This window comes from Nannobrachium achirus (genome assembly GCF_963921795.1).
Source record: "Nannobrachium achirus genome assembly, chromosome: 1".
NCBI lineage: Eukaryota > Metazoa > Chordata > Actinopteri > Myctophiformes > Myctophidae > Nannobrachium > Nannobrachium achirus.
Window position 1 is genome coordinate 35809200 of NC_137810.1, and position 18296 is coordinate 35827495.

At 44.6% G+C, this 18296-nt stretch overlaps 1 protein-coding gene across 1 annotated transcript in view; it reads right to left on the reverse strand.

The window, feature by feature from the left end:
- xxylt1 (xyloside xylosyltransferase 1) overlaps positions 1-18296 on the reverse strand; it is a 54405-nt gene that overhangs the window by 19688 nt on the left and 16421 nt on the right. The window contains exon 4 of the mRNA XM_080732915.1: positions 15272-15404. Coding sequence (XP_080589041.1) covers positions 15272-15404 — 133 coding nt within the window. The remainder of the gene's footprint in view (positions 1-15271; positions 15405-18296) is intronic.

Here is an 18296-nt window from a genome sequence, read left to right on the forward strand (position 1 = left end):
TTTGGACTGGTGATGGGTGATGTGTCTAATAGGTGACTTGAATTGTTGGGACGTCTGCGATCAGACACTGATACGAGATGACTGGCTGATGGGGAGAACTCAATTTGTGCCCTCAAGAGTACAAAAACCCGATACAAGTCTATCATTCCCACAATCTGATAGACAATAGATAATTTGCAGAGCAGGAACTGCTACAAATTCATCCCAAGCAAGGATGTCAAACTTACAGAGGCTGAACTCTGACTAGAAACCAGTCCCCAGCTAAATGTGTTAATTAATACAGCGTCACAATCATTTTGACCACTATTAAAAAATAGCAGATATACAAGCTCACAGCTCGTCACCTTGTGCAGAGCATTTTGAGATGGTGGTCCGTGGCCAAATATATATAAATGTGGGGGTCTTTGGCACAAAAACTGTTTCAGAAGTACTGATCTAGAGCACCCCTTAAAAGCAACTCAGACTGCTTTTAATCCTGCCTAATATAGCTGTAAATAAACAGAGAACGTCTGGCAACGTGAAGAATCACTGATCCAAGGTACTGGACTGGTATGCATCAAGCCCTCCACACTGGTACGCACATTGCTGAAGCATGACGCCTGTTTTTACGCAGGATAAAAACAATGGACTGAGAATGTGTGTCTGTTTTCTTCCTCTCAAGCTGGTGCGCTACTGCAGGCTTGAGGCTGAGGGTGAGGAGGGTTGGCAGGGAGGCAGGCAGGGAGGTGAATGAGAAAGAAGGGAGTGAAGAGAGGGCAGGGGAAGGGATAATTAGAGAAAAAACAAACAGGAATCATGGAAGGACAGAAATAAGAGCACAGTTGCCAGCTCCACATTGCCACCTAGGGGACCGTCATGACTTGCAGGCAAAGTGGACTCTACAGTGTCAGCTGGACTGGTGTGGAGTTTTCAGTGATCTATGAACCAATTGCGGAGAGATGAATCCCAATGGTGTCTAAATATAGTTTGTGATTCAATGTCTTTGGTATCCCAGTCATTTATTTTGGTCTATCATATGAATGGATGTTTATTTTGCCCGTCACAGCGGACAGCTGATTGCGGAGCGAACAGGTTGTTTATCCACTCTGGCCAGCTTTAAATAAGAAACATCAATTGCTTTTGACTCCGTACTGTAGCTAAGACCCAGACATTTCCTAACATGGAGCATCATCGAACTGGCAACCGTGTTCGTTTTTCAGTAAGCTCCTTAGAAATGAGATTATACAAATATGAAATACCTACAGTGGACGTGGATGATGATGTTTGGGATTAAAACTGCTACAAGTGGAAGGTGAAGGTGTATAAAAAAATAATTGTGCCTCTTTTCCCTCTATGGAGCCAGCCAGCCACATCTTAAAGGTGATACACCATGAAATTTCACCTTTCCTATTTTAAAACCTTTTTTGGGGGTCCCACTAGCACTTTCTATCCTCACAAAGTCCCATTTCTTACCGTTGTGTCTTTCTCTGGTTTTGAGAAGGCGAAGGTTAAAAGTATCCCACGGGTTCTCAAAACAGGCTGTCCAGATTTGCTGCCGATTGTGACGTCATCTGCCGATTGTGACGTCACATCACACAAAAAAAAACAAAAAAAAAACAAAAAAATGTTTTCTTTTTTCAAAAAAACCTTTTCTTTCAAAAAACATTGGCGCAGTTCAGGCCAAAGGTGGTACTGCAGCTGAAAATGCTCTGAGAGCCAATCAAAAATGAGAGAGGCTCTCTATTTAGGAGTGGTAATTTAGCCTCAAACCTTTTGAAAAACGTTTTTGGGACATACACAATATGACATAACTACTTTTTAAATGCATGGTGTATCACCTTTAAATCACTGCCACTGCATGAGAAGCATGCCTGCTGAGCTAAATCATTAAAGCCGTCACTACAAACTAATCACATCACGTCAAGTCATTTGTTGCCTGGGGAGGAGGTGGAACTCTGCTCTGTGGCCATTTAATTATGCAACAGTCAGATAAAAAAGGTTTTATCTGACTGTTAAAAGGGGGAAATGCAGGTCAATTTCACACTGCCTTCAGACTGTTGTTTTTGTTAAAGGTGATATGATATTTTGTTGGCATTTCTTTCCTTTTTTTCTTTTAGTCTAGAGACAGGACAGAGAGGGGAAACGACACACAAGACACATAACCTGAATGGACTGGATGGATGTTGCGATTATGTGGTCAGCTACCAGTGCAACTGTAATGGTGAGATCATGTAAAAATTGACCATTGCATGTCCATCTGAACACACTCATCGTCTCCGCCAGGCCGAAGACATGGGGAGACTATGTTTTGGACAATGTCCGCCCGCCTGTGTGTGTGTGTCCGTCAGTCCATCCGTTCATTACTAGCCGCAAATTGCAACACTTTTTTTTATCTGTAGAATCTAGGGTTGTAATACCTCCCATAACCCTAACCCAATGCATCAAAACTGTTCTTTTTTTCTTTTTGCTATTTGATTGTATTAAACGATGTAAACTCACCATATTGGGACTGTATGGAAAGCTTGAAGTATCCTCTTTCTATCTGCAAAGTGTTTGTTTCATAAAAATCCACTGTAGACATGTTATGAGTCACTTTCTGTCAATAAATCCAAGCAGACATGTTTTTATCCTAAGTGTTGAACTTTAGAAGCGCTCGCCTTCAATAACGCAACGTCCCGCTGCCTCCTGCATTATGTGACATTCAGAACCAGGTAGTGTACACTGGACCGTTGAGTGATTTCCCAAACTCCAACACTAAGAGGAAATTATCACCAGAACTGAATTTCTTGACAGACAGTAGCTCATAACATGTCTACGGTGGGTTTTTATGAAACAAACACTTTGCAGATAGAAAGAGGATACTTCAAGCTTTCCATACAGCCCCAATATTGGTGTGTTTGAAGCCATTTAATACAATCAGATAGCAAAAAACTGTTGATGCATTGGCTCCCTATGGGAGGTATTGCAACCCTAGATTCTACAGATTATAAAAAATCTAGTGTTGTAATTTGCAGCTAGTCTGTTACCAGCTCATCTCCGTAGGCTGATCAGGGTAAAACGTTGTATGCACACTCCCTAGAGGCCAAGGCAAAATGTTTGCCCTGCATTTTTCACATCTGCCTTTTATAGCGTCACCAGGAGGCAGACTTGGGTAAAACACATTTTTTGATATTACTCCTTCAGATTTGATCCAAAATCAGTACACATTATCTCTATAGTCATGTGATCAAGACAGATCTGTCCGATACTTCATATTCCATCCTAATTGGCTAATATTGGCTTCCAAAGTTTGCAGGATTTGGTCTGTTTTGAACAAAATGCCTCAATCATAAACGCAGCTATTATAGCGCCACCAGGAGGCAACAATAACTTACCTGACCTGGCGGAGATCTGTGCTCGGCAGAGCACTGCTTCTAATTTTTTATCAATTACACTCTTTCACAGCCTGGTCAGAATGGGCTTGTCTGTGGACTAGCCTGGTCAGAATGGGCTCGTCTGTGGACTAGCCGGAAATTTCTAATATTGTATTATGATCTGATATTATGTTTATAAACATCAGCCCACCCCCCCCTCCTTCTTGGACGCCATTTTTTCCTTCTTTTTTTCGATCCCACGGTCATAAACTCACCATAACTATCTGGACTATTTCGATCATTATCATTTATTTCACCTATTTAGAAAAAGTGTGTAAAAGTGTGTTCTGGCTGGGAACACCTTAGCTATAATTGTGTAAAAGTGTGATCAGGCTGAGAACACCTTAGCTATAATTGTGTAAAAGTGTGATCAGGCTGAGAAAGAGATTACACACCCTGTGACATTTTTTAGATTTTTGTCACATTCGTAAGCCAATAATTTGAAGACCGGGTCATCGGTCAGCATGACACTGAGTACGACTCTTTGACTCTCCATGGCACCAGTCTGCAACTGGTCAGTCTAGACTGCTGCAACATTCTCTAAAACGTATTTTTTGGTTGGTGTAAACTGGCCTTAGATCACTCACAGATGACTGACATTGTTTGTCAATCACTATAACAATTCCAGTGTGCTTCTCTCCAGCTTGCCATGGGACTGATGTGAAGAGACAAACATCTCAGGAAGGAGAGAATTATGATTTGAAAGTCAGTCAGCTGTGAGACAAACGGAGAGAGAGAAGGGGATGGAGTGAAAGCAAGAGAGATAGTCAAGACGGAAACAGAATAAGAAAGCGAATAGTGATAGACAAGTGGCCAAACGGAAAGCTAGAGCAGTGGTGGGTCGGGACCCCCACGGGGGTCCCCAAATTATTTTGGGGTTAATGTGCAACATTGTTTTCTCACTCAACAGCAAACAAACCACCATAATGTTTAAGTGTATAGACTATATAGAGGGTATCTGCACATTTCTACCTGTTACAATTTAAGGACTTTTTAATACTTCTAAAATGACAAATTAAACATTGGCCAAATTGTTAAATATTAGAGCCAGAAATTGTGAAAATAGCCGTTCTACACAATAGAGCCGTTCTTTTCACAATAGAACTGTATTATACAAAATGTTATGCCTCAACTCTTAGTGTCATGGAACTGCTAGTGTTTGTATTACCTTTGACACCCCCTAGTGGTTGTTCTGTATAATATCTCCTTTATTTGTACACGTGCATTTTATTTTGAAAGCTCCACAGTCAGGAAGTGCAACTCATTCCTCCCATGACCTTGTTCAAAGGCAGCTGTATGTCACTGTTTGGCTGCCTTCATATGATATCTTCTCTCTTCTTAAGTTTACACTTGGCATCATCTGTAAGTTGCTTGTTTACTAGCATAGAAGTGTGTATCTGTTGTTTAGCTTCATACTGAATATCCATTACTTATGTGGAGTGTAAGGTTTGGTAATAATAATTGCTAACTAACCACTAGTGCTAACTGGCCATGCTTTCTGAACAGGTTACTCTAAGTTATGGTTTCTTTGATTTAAGTGTTTTGTACTTTGATTGCAGACACTGTACTTTGATAGACATGTAGGCACATGTTATTTCCTTGTATCTGAAGACAGGACTACCTTGGGTCTGTGGCAACTGATACCTGTATATGCCTCTGTTTTGTCATGTTAGGCCTTTTACTAAACTTCTGTGATATGTGCAGTGCCATTTATTTTTCATAATATTGTGCATCATTATCATTGTGAATTTTCTGTCATTTTGTTCACAGTTTCACAATTACTCCAGTAAAGCTACTAAATCCAACGCACCCGCCTGTTCTTTGGAGCTTGACTAGGAGGTTGTTTAGCTGCCTGTCTAACCAAACATACGTCCACGAGGACAACGTTTAGTGAGGACAGAACAGTGAAAAGATGGACCATCATCACAAACTGTGAAGAAGAGACAACGCCTATCCATCTTCAAGGGTCCACCTAAGACATTCACCTGCAGCAATGTCAGACTCAAACTCCCCTAATATTGACAATCAAGACCTGGAGCTGGAAGTCAGGTCAGAATGTGCTTTGTCTTCATCTTCACGACACTCGCATAGGTCTTCAGCCTCACGACACTCACACAAGTCTTCGGCCAGACCTCCAAATACTGATCTTCAAGACCAGGATGCCAGGTCAGAAAGCGCAGCATCATCCTCATCTTCAAGACGTTCATATAGATCTGCAGTCAGTGTAGCTGCTGTTCAAGCTCGTGCCAAAGCAGAAGCCGCACGCGCACGAGCAGACTATGCAAAGCGTGAAGCAAATCTGCAAGTGGAGAAGGCACGCATAGAGGCTTCACTGCAAGTGGAGAAGGCACGCATAGACGCTTCGTTGAACGCACTCAAGGAAGAGTGTGAAGCTGTGGCAGCCTCACAGGAAGCTAACGTGTTGGAGGCAGCTGCAGATTTGGAGAACTGTGACCTTGTGAGTAAAGCCAGTCGCCCTGTATCACAACAGCAGTCAATGCAGCGTACTGGTGAGTACATCCAGACACATTTTGCCTCCCATAAAAATGAGGTTTCAGTTCATTTTGACAGAGGAACGAAGGCCTCCTACACACCAGAACAAAAATACTCAACAGATGTGAAATGTCAGCAAGATTGTCACAAAATACAGCAGTCAGTTCCCACAACGTTGCCTACTGAAGCCCTGCAACAAACCCATCAGAGGAAAACCCTCTCTCTCTCAGGTGCTACACCCATTCACACAAACCTAACTAGTCCCAACTCCCATTACAGAGACTCAGCAAACCAGCGTCCACACCGCTCACAGTCAGAGACCCCAGGAGTTTCAGACTTAGCTGTATATCTGGCTCGCCGTGACCTTGTCACAGCTGGACTGAAAGAGTTTGATAACCAGCCTGCTAGTTATCTGTCCTGGAAATCTAGCTTTTCTAACGCTGTAGAGGGGTTAAATCTCAAGCCTAGCGAAGAATTGGATCTGCTCATTAAGTGGCTTGGTGGGGAGTCACTGAGTCACGCCAAGAGGATAAGAGCAGTTCATATTAGTAATCCATCTAGGGGGTTGGATATGGTTTGGCAGAGGCTGGACAGATGTTATGGCTCTCCAGAGGCAATTGAAGCCTCTCTCTTTGATAGACTTGACCACTTCCCAAAGCTTTCATTTAAAGATCACCAGAAGCTTCAAGAACTTGGAGATCTGCTCCTAGAAATCGAAGCGGCAAAGCAGGAGGGTTACTTGCCAGGTCTCTGCTTTCTTGACACAGCCAAGGGAATAAATCCCATTCTTGATAAATTGCCCCATAACGTCCAAGAACAGTGGATAACTCAGGGGTCCCGCTATAAGAGGGAACATAGAGTCCCATACCCCCCTTTTTCATTTTTTGTAGACTTTGTGTATCAGTATGCAGAGATGAGGAATGATCCTAGTTTTGCTCTCCCTACCTCCAATTCAGCTGCATTCAAAGAGGATGGGCCTTCATGCAAACAATCTAAAGTCAAGCAATTGATATCGGTTAACAAAACTGAAGTAGATAACTCCTCCTCCGGCTCCTCTACAGGATCTGTCTTGGAACCAGATAGACAGTGTCCTCTCCACAACAAACCTCATTCCCTGAAGAAGTGTCGAGGTTTTCGGGAAAAATCCCTTGCAGATCGAAGGCAATTCCTGAAAGAGAACTTCCTATGTTATAAATGTTGTGCTTCAACAACGCACCAGGCTAAGGAGTGTACAGCTGTCATCCGTTGCTCAGAATGTGATAGTGATCAACACGTTTCAGCACTCCATGCAGGACCAGCGCCATGGGCTACAACATCCGATGCGTCTCCCAATGAGCCCACTGCAGAACATGGTGGGGAGTCAGCTGAACACATTCCCAATGTATTAACTTCCTCATGCACAGAAGTCTGTGGTGAGGGTCTACAAGACAAATCCTGCTCAAAGATCAGTTTGGTCAATGTCTATCCAAAAGGGCACCCTGAGCTTAAAACGAGGATGTATGTGATGCTGGATGATCAAAGCAATGTATCACTTGCCACAACAGCATTCTTTGACATGTTTAACATCCAGAGTGACACTTCACCCTACACCCTCAAAACGTGCTCAGGAACTACAGACACTGCTGGCAGGAGAGCCACTGGATTCATAGTAGAATCAGCTGATCGCAAACTTCACCTACCGTTACCAACCCTTATTGAGTGCAACTCAATTCCTAGTAACAGGGATGAAATCCCAACACCAGAGGCTGCATGGAGACACAAGCATCTCAAGCCTATAGCTGATAAGATCCCTCCTCTTGATGTTTCGGCTAAGATCCTTCTATTGCTGGGTAGAGACATAATCCGGGTACATAAAGTGCGCAGCCAACGCAACGGCCATCACAACGCACCCTACGCCCAGCGACTGGATCTTGGCTGGGTCATAATAGGTAATGTCTGCCGTGGTGGGACCCACCAACCAACTGTGAGTACGTTGAAGACTACTGTCCTGGAGAACAGTCTTTCCAGTTACATAAGACCTTGTGAGAGTCAAATCTTCCTGAAAGAGGAGAAAGTAAAAGAACAGCACCTGATCAAAGAGGAGAGCAAAATCCATCCGCAGCTGGCAGAGAAGGCCAAGTCTGGGGAATTGAAGGCTGTGAAAGGCTCTGCTGCCTCTGAAGCTGCTACAAAGCAAACGTGCAGCTCCAACCAGACGGCACTTAAAAAACACACACACCTTCCAACAGTCGCCGTGGCAAGACACCTGGTCAGCCTAAGAGTGGTGGAGCCCCAGGGACCACCTCCAGCATCCATACAGGGGGCCCCACACCCAGCCAAACGACATCTGACACAGCCATCCTGGGCAGAGACACGCCCAGTCATCCCACCAGTGATAGAATAGATGAGTCAGCGGGGGAACCCCCCACACCAGAGGCACCAAATCAGATTGGACAACCTTCTGTAGGCTTCCCTTTACTCAAATCCAATAACATCCAGTACTTTGACGAACTCAATCAGACTGTCACAGCTTATGTCTCCGACCCTGACTATGTGAAGTAATTTGATAGAAAGTTTAAGTTTGACATCCTAAAGATGTCAGGTGGGGAGTGTCATGGAACTGCTAGTGTTTGTATTACCTTTGACACCCCCTAGTGGTTGTTCTGTATAATATCTCCTTTATTTGTACACGTGCATTTTATTTTGAAAGCTCCACAGTCAGGAAGTGCAACTCATTCCTCCCATGACCTTGTTCAAAGGCAGCTGTATGTCACTGTTTGGCTGCCTTCATATGATATCTTCTCTCTTCTTAAGTTTACACTTGGCATCATCTGTAAGTTGCTTGTTTACTAGCATAGAAGTGTGTATCTGTTGTTTAGCTTCATACTGAATATCCATTACTTATGTGGAGTGTAAGGTTTGGTAATAATAATTGCTAACTAACCACTAGTGCTAACTGGCCATGCTTTCTGAACAGGTTACTCTAAGTCAGGGGTCTTCAACCGGGGGTCCGCGACCCCCAGGGGGTCCGCGGCGGCACTGCCGGGGGTCCGCGAAATGGTTGCCTGATCAGACATTTTTTTTATAATTTTATTTAATTTTTTTAAAAAATATATTTTTTTTTAATTTTTTTTTTTATTATTTGTCTTTAAATAAATACATAACAACATGAATCCACCACATATAGCAAACAGATAAATAAAGGCATTCAGAATTGCTCACATTCAATATCACTCGCTCTCTCTCTTTCTCTCTCTCCAACACACTGTCGGAGTCGGACTAGCCGAGCCCAGAGCCCTAGAATGGAGAGTTGCGTCACTCCCGTTCACTTCATGGGGCAAACGGCGAACCGGAAGTTTACAAAATGCATTGAAGTCTATGAGGTGTAAAGTGACAATGAACCACGTGACCAGCGCTGTTTCTGACCCCGCGGTGACACCACTCTCTGATTATACTGCTCTGGCCGAGCCCGAGACCCTAACAAGGTGCAGCTGCTGCTGCTCATGATCAGTTAACAGTCCCCAGCTGACTGACATCGCAGGCACAAAAGGACGCACACTGCAGCATGATCTTACTGTGCCCTTGAATGTGAACAAAAGTGCAGCACATCCACAACAATTAGGTCCAAGTGTAAGGACATTGTTGAGCAAAAAAAAATGGATCGTTTTGTTACTCGAAGGGAACCATCAAAAGAGATCCCCTCCACATCAAGAACTACTAGTTCTACTGGAGAAAGTGCAGAGGAGGCACCCGCTGCTGATTCAGCAGCCAAACGCAAGAGAGACCCAAAACGAGGCAAGATCCGAAAATATATTGACAGTTATTTGAAGTTTGGATTCACCGTCCAAACAGAGGATGGCATTGAGTATCCACTGTGTGTCCTCTGCAATGAGACGCTATCAAACGAATCTATGAAGCCATCAAAGTTGCAACGTCACTTGGAGACAAACCACAGGCTCTTATCAGATAAACCAGTCGAATACTTCCAATCTTGTCTCACAGGCCTCCACGGTCAACAGACTTTGATTGAAAAATCATATAAAATTGGTGATCGAGCACTGAAATGCTCTTATCAAGTTGCTCTTCGAATTGCTCAGAAAAAAAAGCCATACACACTCGCAGAGGATATAATTTTGCCTTCAGCAATCGACATGTGTAAAACAATGTATGGCGGAAATGATAATATTGACATTAAAAAGCTGACAACGATTCCAGTGTCAGACACAACTATTGCTCGCCGTATTGACGACATGGCATCTGATGTGAGGGAGCAACTAATGGAGAAGCTGAGTATGGCAGATGCGTTTGCATTACAGTTGGATGAATCTACGGATGTGTCAAAGGATGCCCAGCTATTGGCGTTTGTGCGCTTTGTCGATCAAAATGAAATGCAGGAGGAATTTTTGTTTTGTAAGCGGCTTCCTGAGCGTACAACTAGTTCCGAAATATTCAAAGTGATTGATGCTTTTTTCAGAGAAAATGACATTCCCTGGGCAAAATGTATTGCACTGTGCACAGACGGTGCAAGAGCTATGGCTGGTTTAAAAAGTGGACTAATCGCGCTTGTTAAGAATGTCGCTCCGCAAGTGATTTGGACGCACTGCATGATACACAGGGAGGCGCTCGTCGCCAAGGACATGAATGCTGAAATGTCCAACGTCATGGACTCTGTCGTTAAAGTTGTCAATATAATCAAGAAAACTGGTTTGCAAACACGTCTCTTTTCTAATCTCTGTGCTGCCGAGGGAGAAGAACACACTGGGCTACTTTATCATTGTGAGGTTCGGTGGCTTTCACGTGGAACAGTGTTGTCACGTGTGATGGAATTACGCACTTCTATACGGGAGTATTTACTTCTCCAAAAGCACACAGAGCTGGCTTCTCTTTTCAGTGACAATACCTGGATCACTAAACTTGCATATCTAGCTGACATGTTTTCTGAGCTGAACAAACTTAACAGTTCTATGCAAGGTCGCAATACACATGCTATTCAGCTGTATGACAAAATGGAAGGCTTTGTTAAAAAAATCCGACGATGGAAGGAGCGCGTCGGGGAGGGAGTCTATTCCATGTTTCCATCAGTGGATGAGCTGGGAGATTCTGCTGCGCTCTCGCCTGACGTTACACGCGCAATACGTGCACACTTGGAAGCTCTCGAGGTCCAGTTTGGGAACTACTTTTCTGAGGCTGCCTCCTGGCGCAAGGACAAAGTGTGGATACAGTTCCCATTCAGAGACAACGCAGCTGATGGTGCACGTTTGACAGTGAGAGAGGAGGATCAGCTCATCGAATTGTCCACTGACAGTACACACAAAAACACATACGAAACAAAGCCACTCACTCATTTCTGGATCTCATGCCTGAAAGAATTTCCAGAATTGGCAGGAAAAGCAATGAAAAGCCTTTTGCCATTTGCAACTACTTATCTTTGTGAAAGTGGGTTTTCCTCACTTACCTACCTAAAAAATAAATATAGGTCAAGGCTGCAGCCAGAGTCTGATTTGACCCTCTGCCTGACAACTTCCATTCGTCCAAGGCTAGATAAGTTGTGTGCCTCTCATCAGGGTCAGATATCTCACTAAATAGGAGTGCCATCCACATATTTAGATAGGCTTCCCTTCCACATTTTGTTAATTCATTATTTTAATTAGCTCCACATTTTGTTTCATTATTTTATTTAGCTCTGTATTGTTTTCAACATAGCATGTATGTTTAAGCATTTTGTTACAATTATTTGAATGTCTCAGTATTGTTTTCAACATAGCAGGTATGTTTAAGCAAGGCAGTGGCATTAACAAGCCATCTTTCTTTTTCTGTCTATTTTGAATAACTTGCATAGGCCTACCCATATTATTATTATTACACAATTGACAGAATGTTAACAATGACATTGGTTCTTCTCAGTTAAGGTATGTTTATAAATGGCAGTGGCACGGCCACCCTCACTGTACCTTGTACAATACATGTGTGTTAAAATAAAAACATGAATACTTGATTAATCTGTCTATTTTAATAGCTAGTTATTGAATTCATAATTCATAGAATTGTTTTTATACATAAATATAAAATATATTTTGTAGCCGCCCCTACGCCGCGAGGTAGGGGGTCCGCGAGCCATCTCCCCATCAGTTTGGGGGTCCCTGGCCTGAAAAGGTTGAAGACCCCTGCTCTAAGTTATGGTTTCTTTGATTTAAGTGTTTTGTACTTTGATTGCATACACTGTACTTTGATAGACATGTAGGCACATGTTATTTCCTTGTATCTGAAGACAGGACTACCTTGGGTCTGTGGCAACTGATACCTGTATATGCCTCTGTTTTGTCATGTTAGGCCTTTTACTAAACTTCTGTGATATGTGCAGTGCCATTTATTTTTCATAATATTGTGCATCATTATCATTGTGAATTTTCTGTCATTTTGTTCACAGTTTCACAATTACTCCAGTAAAGCTACTAAATCCAACGCACCCGCCTGTTCTTTGGAGCTTGACTAGGAGGTTGTTTAGCTGCCTGTCTAACCAAACATACGTCCACGAGGACAACGTTTAGTGAGGACAGAACACTTAGTGTTTGTAGGGTGGGGGGTCCCCAGTTAAAATATGATTATTTTGGGGGTCGCGGCCTGAAAAGGTTGAGAACCACTGAGCAAGAGAACGAGAGAGGCCAGGACAGCTAGAGACAAAGAGAGAGAGTGAATGAGAATATATGTGTGTGTGAGAGAGAGAGAGAGAGAGAGAGAGAGAGAGAGAGAGAGAGAGAGAGAGAGAGAGAGAGAGAGAGAGAGAGAGAGAGAGAGAGAGAGAGAGAGAGAGAGAGAGAGAGAGAGAGAAACCGGCTTCCTGTTGTTGTGCCTCAGGAAAAACTCCACAATGACCTTCAGAATGTCACAATACTCACATGGAAGTTTCCTAGAGACAGAAAACCCTCACAGCCTTCCTCTCCTCCTCTCTCCCTCTTTCACAGCCTACGGATAACGTCATGTATCCTCTCGTGAATCCCCCTGTCCCTCCACTCAGCCACACACAAACGTATGCAATCACATTGCATTCACTCACACACGCACATAAACTTCTCTGCAGTTTTTGCCTCCTATTCAGCCTACCTACTCTTTTTGTCCTCCTTGTCCGCCCATACTCCCCCCTCCCTCCCACTGGACAGACTGTCCCTGTTACTAACTCCCTGCTGTGCTCATTCTCACCTTCATATTAAAAGGTTTTGACAGCACCTGCCACACACACGCACGCACCACGCACACACACACACACACACACACAATCTGACAGTGACGCCCACGTGGTCCATGTCGATAAAAACCTTGAGAGCTTCTCCGCCACATCTTTAAACTAAATGATCTCTTGTGTTCTTTTACTGGACCATGAAGTCATAAAGGAAAACATTCTGTGAAAATAGGCAAACATTTGCATTAATAGCAGATCTACAGAGTCTCAATACCTCACGTGAGTTTAATTAGATTGGCTATTTTGGCTATTGACGCACAAAGAAGTATATGTGGTTTAAGTGTTTAAAAACGTCTTTCAATAATATCACATGGTCAACAACATTACAGGAAAAAGGTACCCCACCAAAACCCCACTCAAAATGATATAGCATTTAGTTAATTGCATTCACTGTGTGTCCCCATGCCTATTAGAATTAAAACCAGCAGCACTGTTCATGACCACATTGGATGATGTGGTCTAGTGGTTTGAAATTCTGCTTGCAGTGAATACATTTAAACTTTACAAAAGTACAAAGTTCCCCAGGCACTCAAGAGCATGAGTGAGTTAAGCTCAAAATCTAACTTTTTGCCCTCTGATATAAGGACATCCGCCAGCAGGTGCAACGGCTCAGATACCAGGTGGATTTTCGTCCCCCTTGGATTATAGCTTCTAGTGAAAATAAGAGAAGTAGGAATGGCAAGGACAAGGTGCTCAATTAGCCAAACCCTGGTCAATAATACCCAGCCTGCAACAAGGTATTGATGTTGAAGATTCAATACCAAGAGCTGTGTGCAGCATTTCAGAAGTCAGAGCAAAAGCAATGTGATTTCCATTTATTTTTTCTCTCCTCCTTTGAAGGATAAGAAGTAAATCTCCTTCTGCGTTCACACTAGTGGCGACAAAGCGACAGGCTACAAGTCATTTTCGATGGAAGCTACTTACATGAAGCTGTCAGGCATCATGAATGATGCCTGACACTTGAATAAAGAAGGCACTGGATCAACTCGAATGATTGGAGCCTTTTTTCTTTAATAGAACAGAGTGCAAGGCAAGAACGACAACGTTTCAATGTCTATTACATCTTCGTCATGCCTGATTGTCGCTGTGTGACAGGCGTGACAGGCTACAAAAAATATAAATAACTGGCTTTATTTTCTTTCAGCACTCCAGCAGTGAAGAATCAATCAATCTCAGTTTTTTTTTTCACTCATTTCCCACTCCCCTTCTCTCCACCACAATTCCTGCTTCGTACTGTAAATGGGAGGAAACCCCCTGGCCACGCTTGATCATCTTTTGTTGATTTGTCACTGCCAACGTGAAGTGCGAACGCAGTAGAGCAGACCCAAATGGACTAGGTCTGGAGTATGGACATACAACTCGGAGTTGGTAATAGAATAGAACAGTTCAATGCCCTGACTCCTGTAGTCTGTACCTAATAATGTAATGTGTATCAAACTGTGCTTGTATGTTGGCTAGGTAGAGTTGTATAACAAGAAATACAATGAATATAGTACTCTACCTCAATGAACAGCCTCATATCCATTTCCTGTTTATATCTCGAAAGAGCAACTTTGCCAGTTTGAATCTGAATCTATTTTAACTCACGAGTCTTGACAGATTTATTTTTAATGTGTTTAATCCAACATTACGCTGACGTTTATCTGCTCAAAAAGTAGCGATTCTTGTATTGACGGAAACAGTTTAAAAACTGGATATGAAAAAAAAGAAGAAAAAAAAAAACTGATCTGCATTGCCCTCTCATGTTAAATTTGGCAGGAAAATGGACATTTCTCTGTTTCCTGATCCTGCCTCGTGTCTTCTGCATTTTCTTGCGCTAGCTTGTGAGTTTTGCTAACGTTTGTTTGAGGCGACATGGATGTTTTTGTGATTGGATCTGTATGGTGACATGCCACGCGGATCTAGCGATCATGCACAATGGGACAGTTGTAACACATTGCAACACATTAAAAGGTAAGAAAAGCGAAGATGTTGTTTTCTAGAGAGCTCACCATCAAAGTCTCCAGAAAAAACACAAGCCTTAGCCAACCATTGTAAAACGGCAGAGATGTCAACTTCCAGCATCAAGTCTCCCTTTTAGCGTAACATCCCAATAACAACAACATCATCAGATTAACTCACAGGTGAATAAGTAGTTGCTGCATCCCTCATTTTGTAGCGAACAACCTACCTGTAGACTGGCTGCATCTCTCGGGCGATGCCCAGGACAGCTCCGGGAGGGAACCGGTCAAACTCCTGGAAGAGATCCCTGATGTTGGTCCTGTACTTCAGGTCCAGGTCCAGCTGCACTATGCGTGTCAGATCTGAGAGAAGGGAAGCAACATTTAAGGACAAACACATAATACTCTTTGATACCGTGCACAACAAGTCTGAAGAACGATGTTCTGTGAACTTTTAAGTTTGATAGAAGCTTTTTTTTCAGATGTGTTAAAAACTTGAGTGAGTCCAATAACATTGCTTTTTCTTTCTCAGATTTTGGTCAAATTAAAACCATTGCAAACTTGTCTTCACCACAACTACTTTTGCCAGAATCTGTGACAAGAAAAAAAAAAAAAAAAAGAACACTCCCCCATCTAAGGCCCATTCCTATACAAAAACCCATTCTAACTTCAAACTACATTATTTATAACCATGATAGATTCATCAAAAACACCATCTTATTTTCTCGTGACTCATACTACCCTCCTAATACGTCAGCTGGCCATGTTTTTTCGATACATTTTTTCATTTATTTGTAATATATTTTTATTGTATTACATTTTTTCCATTTTCCCAAAGAATTATTACTTGAAACCAGCTTGAACTGATCGACATGATATCCTTGAGCCCCGTGCTCTTGTTGCAGTGCTAAAGATGCATAGAATGGGGATGTGATGGTGTTTCAACCAGATACCGTTATGAACTCATAAATACCGGTACAATTCCTGACTCCGAATCTGCTTCAGGATTTGAGTTGCAAGTTATTTACATTACCTGTAAATGTAGGTGGCAATAAAAAACGTTTCCTTTACTGTACACCAGCCTATTAGTGTAATAACAATACATTTAATTGAATTAAACCCAGGGGCGTATGCAGTCTCCAAGTAATTGAGGGACTTTCGATGGTATACCTCAGTTCACCATGTTTTGCACATCAAGCCTTCATCAGCCTAGAATACATTGTGAAAAGGTTATTAAACAACACATTCCACGTTTTCCTGTTATTGCAAGGGGGGGGGGGGGGGGGGGGGGGGGGGGGGGGGGGGGGGGGGGGGGGGGGGGGGGGGGGGGGGGGGGGGGGGGGGGGGGGGGGGGGGGGGGGGGTGGGGGGGGGGGGGGGTGGGGGGGGGGGGGGGGGGGGGGGGGGGGGGGGGGGGGGGGGGGTGGGGGGGGGGGGGGGGGGGGAGGGGGGGGGGGGGGGGGTGGGGGGGGGGGGGGGGGGTGGGGGGGGGGGGGGGGGGGGTGGGGGGGGGGGGGGGTGGGGGGGGAGGGGGGGGGGTGGGGGGGGGGGGGGGGAGGGTGGGGGGGGGGGGGGGGGGGTGGGGGTGGGGGGGGGGGGGGGGGGGGGGGGGGGGGGGGGGGGTGGGAGGGGGGGGGGTGGGGGGGGGGGGTGGGGGGGGGGTGGGGGGTGGGGGGGGGGGGGGGGGGGGGGGGGGGGGGGGGGGGGGGGGGGGGGGGGGGGGGGGGGGGGGGGGGGCGGGGGTGGGGGGGGGGGTGGGGGGGGGGGGGGGGGGGGGGGGGGGGGGGGGGGGGGTGGGGGGGGGGGGGAGGGGGGGGGGGGGGGGGGAGGGGGGGGGGGGGGGGGGGGGGGGGGGGGTGGGGGGGGGGGCTGGTGGGGGGGGGGGGGTGGGGCCTGGGAGGCGGGCCTGGGGGCGGGGGGGGAGGGGGGGGGTCGGGGGGGGAGGGGGGGGGGAGGGGCAGGGCCGGGAGCGGGGGGGGGGGGGAGGGGGGTCTGTCGAGGTAACTAGTAACCCTGTTAGTCAGATTCTCAGATTCACACACACACACACACACGTCGTTAATGTGGGTCAATGCTCATTAAAGCTGGACACATTCGGGGCCAAGAAGACAATGTGGCCAAAGATTATGTAACTGACCAACAAAGAGGTCTAAAACTGAAAAACCCTAAGAACAATTTTAACTGAAGGCCATGGCATTCCGTATGCCAAACATGCAATCCCTGTAATACCCAAGGGGTGTGCAATGCTATGTCCTGCACTTGAAAGTCACACCTGCAACATGTAAGTTACATTTAAGCGATGCAATTAACTAATATATCTATTAAAACCGTGCACAAAAGTATAGAAACTTGACTTTGATCCATTATATCTCCCCTTTAATAATACCAATTGATAATGCCGGATAGCTGTAGTATATATAGATTATGTGGCAATATATATGGTTTTATGCAGAGTATAATGTACATGTTTGTATTGCTGACCACACCAAAGGAAATGTCAATGGAAATGTATAAATAAATGTCATCCATCAAAATCGTTGCTATAGTAATTGAAATGATGTATGCTTGAGGCTGTGTACAGTACGTCACTGATTGGTCTTTGTGAATAAATCATAACAGCAGTATCCAGGATATAAAGACCCTCATCTGTCCATTGTTCCTACTTCCTGTGTTTTGCTAGTTGGCATGGCGATGAAAAGTCGGAAATAGTCTGGACGCTGTACTGGTGTGCCATGGACACGACGGTAATCGGTGCACTGCTGAAAGGGTTGCTACGCCAGTCTCAAAGAAGAGTGACGTCAAATTGATAAACAAGGTTTGTCTGTGAATTAACACAAACAAAAGATGTCTGGAGTGGCTTTGGCAGACACGCCGCACAGTAAAAATCCTCTGTGCTCTTTTATCTCCGAGTGTAAATATAGACCCTTACAGACAAAATTAGGAAGGAAGAGGTCATAAAAGTACAGAACGGAATAGGTGATAAAAGTACAAACTTCTCTTCTGTTCTTCCACGCTTCGAACTTGGCAGCAATGTCACTCTCAACCACCGCTAGCCACTCTCCAAGCAGAATGAATCCCATGTGGAGCATGCATTAGCTGTAAGGCTAACAGCCACATATTACAGACATAAAAGGCCCCTGCACTAAAGAAAAATGCAGGACCGTGGCCTTGGCTAAGCTCGTTGAAGTGAGAAACAAAGCGGTCTGAGGGCCAAAGAGCCCTTTGGGCCAGAGAGATATTTTAGGGCACAGGTTTC